General features: G+C 27.6%; 1 protein-coding gene across 1 annotated transcript; it reads right to left on the minus strand.

Annotated features, from left to right (window-relative positions):
- Window positions 1-4,675: 4,675 nt before the first annotated feature.
- LOC131170573 (polygalacturonase-like) lies at window positions 4,676-7,380 on the minus strand. The gene is made up of 4 exons (XM_058129863.1): window positions 6,943-7,380; window positions 5,831-6,120; window positions 4,989-5,217; window positions 4,676-4,894 (listed from the first exon to the last, which is right to left on the minus strand). The coding sequence occupies exons 1-4, from the start codon at window positions 7,378-7,380 to the stop codon at window positions 4,676-4,678; spliced, it is 1,176 nt and encodes a 391-aa protein (XP_057985846.1).
- Window positions 7,381-7,661: the final 281 nt, after the last annotated feature.

The following is a 7,661-nucleotide window of genomic DNA, read 5'->3' on the forward strand; positions in this document are numbered from 1 at the left end:
GTCCCCGGAGTTGGAATCGGTATAGGTAAACCCAAACCTTGCTTTTTCGTAATTTTCTAGTGCTTAAATGGGATTAAAAATCCATAAAATATTCGTGGTAGCTTAGAAAATTATGATTCCTTTTGCATTAGCCTAGTAATATTGCTAAGGCCCGCGGGGCAAAGTTTTAGAATTTTTAGAGTTTATTTGGGTGATTTTTGCAAAAAGGGTCAATTATAAGGACTAAACTGTAATTTTACATATTGTGATTGATGACTGTTTGGATGGGCCCAGGAGGGGCTGTGTGATATGATTGAGTTGTGAGTGTATGATTTGTGAATATAGAAGTGCGTTTTGATCCCTTTTGCAGGTTGGGTAGGTCCTAGGTATAAGGGAAACTCTGCCGGATTTTCGGCACGACTTAGGACTTATTTGGTCTTTTCTTGATTTGTATTGAGTCAATTGTATTAAATAATTGTAATAAAATTATCATTTTAGACCTGTAAACTTATTATTTTATGCATGTGTGTTGGGCTGGATGAGGGAGCTAAGCTCCCATTTATTTTTATGTTGTATGAGTATGTGGAGGGTGAGTTGAGCTCTCAAATTGATTATATATTGTGTTTATAGGTCGGATGAGTCAAAAAACTTTTCGTTGAAAGGTCTATTTTATAGCCGGACTCTGTTCGGTTGAATTCTTGAAATTGGGCCCAAATGGGCTTTAGAGTTTGGTTAAGGAATAGTTAGACTTATTACAGGTCTCGGGAATTTTAGGTTGGTCCAAATCCTAGTGCCGGTTTGGCCCATAGATTGAATTGCGACAAGAAATATGCTAAAACTTCTATACGAGCTAAGTGTAAGGATAGATATCTGTAAGATAACAAAGGGTTAGAAAGCCAGGTGGGTCTTCCTTACTTGGCACTCCGATTATTAAGTTGGAAAGGATGATAAGAGGTTTAGACAGTAAATGGATATCATGAATGAGCTTGGGGGTTAAGTTATGTCTCACACTTGGTACTTATAGAGTGTGTATATGTCTTCTTATCCAATAGGGTCTACCATGTGTCAAGGCAGTGCAAGCTGATAATTAATGACTGATCTAGGCTTTGCTAAAAATATCTTATCTTTTAGACTTTATGTGGAGCACTGTCACGGTTACGCTCTGATTTGTAAAGATGGCCGGCAAGGGGAAGCCCAACTTAAACTAGGCAAGTCAGAGTATAAGGCTCTTAGAGCTCTAGAGCATTAAATGTATGCATTCAACTGTTTAATTCCCCGCCAGCTTGAAATGACTTGTTGGGCAAATTACTCATTGAGCGCATTAACTAAGTCTATGTTAAGTGATAGTGTTCGCAGGAGACATCCACGAGCATGAGGCCTACCCACGGCCAGTCTGTCCTATCTTGGGCACTTTGTTAGTGGGTAAGGATGATAATGCGCACGATATTTATGATAATTACTCTATTTAAATTTAAATTTAATTAATATTTTTATTATTTAAATTTATTTTAAATTTAATTATTATTAATATTTAAAAATTATCAGAATTTATTTAATTTTATATATTTTAATTAATAATTAATATAAAAAATATTTTTATTAATAATTTATATTTTAAAATTTAATTATTATATAAAATATTTAAATTTTATTTATTTAAAATATAATATATAAAAATTTATAAATATTATTATAAAAAATATATATTTATATTTAATTAATTATTTATATAAATAAATTAAAATAATAAATATCTATTTTAAATTTAAATTTATTATAAATATTATTCTTTAAATTTAAATTCATTCTAATTTAATTATATACTATCAAAATTTATTTTATTAAATTTTGATCAAATTAAATATCTATAAATATTTGACATATTACCATCCTACTCATGAGAAGAACAATTAATGTACTCTCATATATACCTTACGGTATTTCCATCAATTTATACCTTGGTAAGAGAGCTTACTTGGGACACATGTCATCATTTTAAGAGATCGTGATTTTTCTTATTGTATCGGTATATAAAACTCTTTTCATATATTTCTCACCCTAATTTATTTTCTTATTAATTATCACCCTAAAATCATTAGATTTTATATATATATTTCTTTTGTTGTTTAATCATTATAGGACAAGACCAACATGATAGGGCTAGAGGATATGAACTAGAAGTTATACTTACACAAATTTTTGGACTTAAATTTCATTTAAGAAAAACAAGTCAGTCTAAAGTAGAGAATTTTTAAAAGGAAATTTACCACACGCTAAGCAATTATGAAGCAAAGATGGCCAACATAAAAGAAGAGCATGAAAAAAAGATGACAGACATGAAGAATGATTATGAAGGCAAAATAGCCAGTCTTAAAAAGACTTGAACACTGAATTTTCTCGTTTTAGAATTATATTTTTTGAGGTTAATATCTGTTTGATTTTTTTAGTAAAACTTTGATTATACTTACATATGAACATAATTTTACATGATTATTTTTTCACGCTCAATCTATTTTGGCTAAATCTCAAGATAATTAAGATTGGCATGATGTTTAAGTTCTTGATGCGAGTATTTTATCAGTTCAAATGTTCTTTTACATTTATATTATATTAGAATTGTATTTAATTAATTTTATTTCTTTATTATTTTTAATTTAAGTGGTATACTGTCTTGTGCATGTAGTGTTATTTTATTTTCATTTGTGTAATTAATAAATTTTACTACATATAGTATTCATCGCTTATGTACCTTAATTGATTATTCTAATTGATGTAATATTTCATTTGATTATTTTGAATATTTATGGCCATAATTTCAAATATTATTTTATTATCTTTTACTAATTATATTTATACTTGTATTTTATTTGGCGTGCAGGGCAATTGAAATATGAAGAATAGTCAAATGCTACCAAACCTCAAGTTTCAAGATATGAAAATATCTAGTTTTTGTATTTTGATGAATTGATTTGCATATATAACAGCATATGTCATTAAAACAATTTTGCTATTTATCAGTATTGGATACATTTTATATGCAAACATGCTTGACCAAATAAATAAATAAATATATATATATATATATATATATATATAGTGACGGAGGTAAGAATTTCTTTGAGGGGTTCAGTTAAAATATGTAATTTATAAAAATAACATACATAAAATAGACATAAATTGATAAGAGAATTTTTAATAAGAAGTTAATAAGATATTATAAGTAAATTGCAATAGTTATAGTTTATTTTTGATTAATTGAAATCTAATTAATCATAATAATTTTTTTGTTAATACTTACAAATATATATTTTTCAATATAATTTATCAAACAATCATGTAATAATTCATCTCCTATATTCTATTGTAAAGTGGATTTTCATGTAACTAATAAGATTAATGATCAATTTTATTTTGATAATTCAATTTTATAATTAACAATAAAAAAATATAAATTTAACATTAATTTTATTTTTTATATTAAAATATAAATTTAAGGAATATATGATTAATCTCTTATCACACGCTTTGGTGTACAAGTATAGATTTTATTTTATTTTCTTAAAAAAGAGATTTTATTTTCATAATTATATTTTTATTTGATTATAATTATAATACATGTTGTATTTTTTCTTTTGTTTAAAAAAATATAATTAAGGATGCAATTATAATGATAAGCAGTCAATAATCTTATCCTCCTAAAAGGATAAGGATAAGAATTTTTTTTTTTTTTTTCCTCTTTACAGGTGATTGGAGACAAAATAAGCAAAAAAATAAAATAACCTATGGGCCAAGCTTATTGAGACTTGATCTCCTCCAAAATGGGCCAAGCTTGGGGATTGTATTTATCATAATTTTTTTTTATATTAACTTGAATTTTTTTAACCTGCTTTTTGCACATTTTCTAGATTCATTTGTTTGTATTTCATTGATTTAATTTTATTATATATTATTTATTAATTTTTATTCTTCAAATTAACTTTAAATATTTATGCATTTGAATAATTATATAATAATATAAAATTTATTTAAATAAATAAAAGTTTTAAATGAATGATAATTTAATATATTAAGTGATCACTTATCTAAATAAAATTTGAATAATTTATTTACATTATAAAGTTTAAAGCTAGCTTATTGTCACTCAATATATTTAATTCATTTTTTTAATTAATTATGGTTTTTCAATGGAAAGTATTTTAAAAATAATAATTTTTGAGGCTGTCAATAGAAATTTATTGCAAGAACTAACATGCAAAATGATTGAGAAAGAAAATTAGATGAATTGATTTGAACAATATCTCTAATACTCAAGTCAATATTATACTTAGAGAATAAAATTGATGAGAGAATTATGTACGTGATTATGAAGGTTTAAACTCTTTATATAGATATCTGATAAAATTTTATTGAGATTTTAAAAGATTAATATCTGTAAAAAATTCAATAAAAGCATAATTCAGATACCATGATAAGGTGTTATGCTTATCTGATAGAGTTATCATCAACAAAGATACATATTATTTAATTATCCAAAATATAAAATCGGATATTTTTGGTGGTAGTATGCCAATTTTAATACATTATACTGATATAAAAGAGTGACATATATATATATATATATATATATATATATATATATATATATATATATATATATATATTTCTCCTATGTATAGACTAATAATTAATATAATTCTTACAAACAGCTCTCAGGAATGAGTAGTCCGGTGCTGGTTCCGTCAATGTTCTTACATGATGATGTTGCTGCTTTATTCATATACGTCAGCTTTATATCTTGTAATTTAATTCCCTTGCATGGATTGCTTGGGCTGCACTCAAATGTCACACCTTCTGGTGTTGCAGATGTTCCTTGTATATTTTCGTACGTCACTTCACTAATCTTCACACCAGAACTCTGTCAAACAGAAAAAAAACAAAGTTTTCGATATATACCACGAATCACCATTTGCGTACCAGAACGAGTTGATGATGATGATGGTTTAGTTTACCTGGCGAGGACAGCCAATGTTGTTAGGGCAGTAATTCTGATCAATAATGATAGGGTTCTCCACATTCCTCATGATGATGTTTTGGAAGAGAACGTTCCTCACAAAGCCAGTGCTGGGCCTAGCCCATGTTTTTATCCTTACACCATTGTCTGATCCTGTGAATACCGAATCTGTTAGGGTTATGTTTTGTACTCCATCTTCATAAAGTTGCCTGCCCAGACTTCCAATGCTGCCAAATAACACAACTTTATTAGGTTTTGCTTGCATGCAATTCTAGCAATTGATTACTAATAATTAATCAAAGAGGTGTTCAATATGAGAAATTTTAGAATACAATTGTTTTATATAAGGGAGGAACTAAGTTTTAGCTCAGGAAGGTGTTTGTAACCTCCTCAAAAGTTTTCAAAAGTATAATATTACCTATAAATTTTAATTATTTTGCACAATAAAAATACTGTTCACTCCCTAAGATTTTTAAATTTAAAATTTTACCTATAAATTAAATTTGGTGTATTCTTTAAAAAAAATTATCATTTGTCCCTCTAATATTTTTTTTGTTTTGATTTCTACGTAAATTTCATTCATATTTTATATTTTTTAATTTAAATCTCTTTATATTTTATATTTTCATTTTCATTTTTATATTTTTATCAATATTTCATTTAATTTTTTTAAATATTTATTTTTGGCTCTTAAAAATTAATTTTTAATTTCCGCCATGATTATATATATAATGATTTATTACAGTAATAGATTTCATATGAGTTTTATAATTAACGGTTAAAATCTATGTTATGTGTATGATGGAAATAAAAGAAGAAAATGTTGGGGAAGTTTGGGACCTGACTCCGTGACCAGGGCCACACTTAATACGGCTGATGTGCAAGTTCCTGGTGCCTGGACCAATTGATATGCAGTCGTCTCCTGTCTGTAGAGTACTGCCTATGATTGTCACTCCCGTTGACCCCTGGACGTGAATGCCGTCAGTATTTGGGCTCAGGTCTGGAGCTATAAGCCTTACATTTCGAACTTGAACATTGTTGCAACTGTTGATTACCAGGTGAGTTAACTGACTGTTGATTGATGTCAAGCCACTGATCAGGACGTTGTTAGCCCAGTTGAATGTTATGGACTGCATTGGTAAAATACCAAATACTAGTCAATTAAGATTTATATATATAATTATGAATAGATCAATATCTTAGCATGCCATTGCCTAAGATGGGCGTGTCAAGGAGACCTATTGGTCTAGACTTAAGTGGATAATACAAAGTTTTTCTTAATTTCTTAATTAATATATTTTACTTATAAAAAAAAGTTCATTTTCTTTTTTATCATATTTAAATTTTAGCATCAAATCATAAATTATGATTTTCATCCTGCGAATGTTCTACATTTCATTTCTTAAAATTTTTTTACTTAAATTCAATTTATTTTAAATTCAAAATAAAATATGTATAATAGAATTTATTGTAAAATAAATAAAATCTATAAATTTGTATGTTGAGTTTATAATGGACGAAAAATTCTTATTTAAATCTGATTCATTATAAATTTAAAATATAAGTATGTGATATATATATATATATATATATATATATATATATATATATATATATATATATATATATATATATATATATATATATATATATATATATATATATATTTAAAAGATAAATCTCATTAGATATCTTGTATCTTAAATCTATGATAAAATAGATGTAGGTAAGAAACCATGTGATAAATTATATATATATCAGATCTTTTTTATTTTTAGAAAAATTATATATATATACATGGCACATCAATTAATTTTGTAGTATAAACAAACCGACAAATATACAAACCATGTGATAAGACAAATATACAAACCATGTGATAAAACTCTAGTTGACTAATTAGTAAATTGATTTTGTTAAACCATAAGACTGATTAATTATTAATAACTTACCCTAGCTCCAACAGGGCAATTCTGTCCAGCTCTTCTGCAAGCCCAGAAGCCAGCTCCTTTAGCATCAAGGGAACCACCAAAGACGGAAACTCCATTGACCTGAATGAACAAGATCCAGTAGCCAGAGTTGCCAAGGGCACGATAATCCAGAGGAGCTACAATGGTTCCATCTATCTGAACCCTAATTCTACTCTTGCATGGGCCTCTAAACTCTATTGCTTTGATCAAGTACCTTCCCTTAGGGACGTATATTGTGGATGCAGTAGCCGAGCTACATGCAGCGGCCCATACCCTAAGGAAAGCTTGGGTTGCATCAGTTTTCCCATCTGGTTTTGCACCATAACTGATAACATTGTAAGCTGCATTTGATGAGTGAATCATGAAGAAGAAGAAGAAGAAGGAGAGTACAAAAGAAACAGGATGAAACTTATTAGCCATTTTTTATGTGTACAGAGAGAGCTAGAGAGGGTAATATTGGATGATTTAGAAATGGGGTTAGGGTTTTATTTATAGTGGGTGAAGAAGAGTCGTGATTTGGGAATTGTTGCTTGAATACTTGTCAGCTTGGACCAATTAAACAAGTCGTCAACTTGATATATATTTTTTTGGGTTTCTAATTCTTTAATTTACACGTCTCACGTACTTGTAGCTGAGATATGTACGGTTCATGCGATAAGTTATGAATCCATGGAAAAATTGAGCAGTCACATGTTATATGC

Source organism: Hevea brasiliensis, chromosome 2 (assembly GCF_030052815.1).
Source record: "Hevea brasiliensis isolate MT/VB/25A 57/8 chromosome 2, ASM3005281v1, whole genome shotgun sequence".
In the NCBI taxonomy this organism is placed as follows: domain Eukaryota; kingdom Viridiplantae; phylum Streptophyta; class Magnoliopsida; order Malpighiales; family Euphorbiaceae; genus Hevea; species Hevea brasiliensis.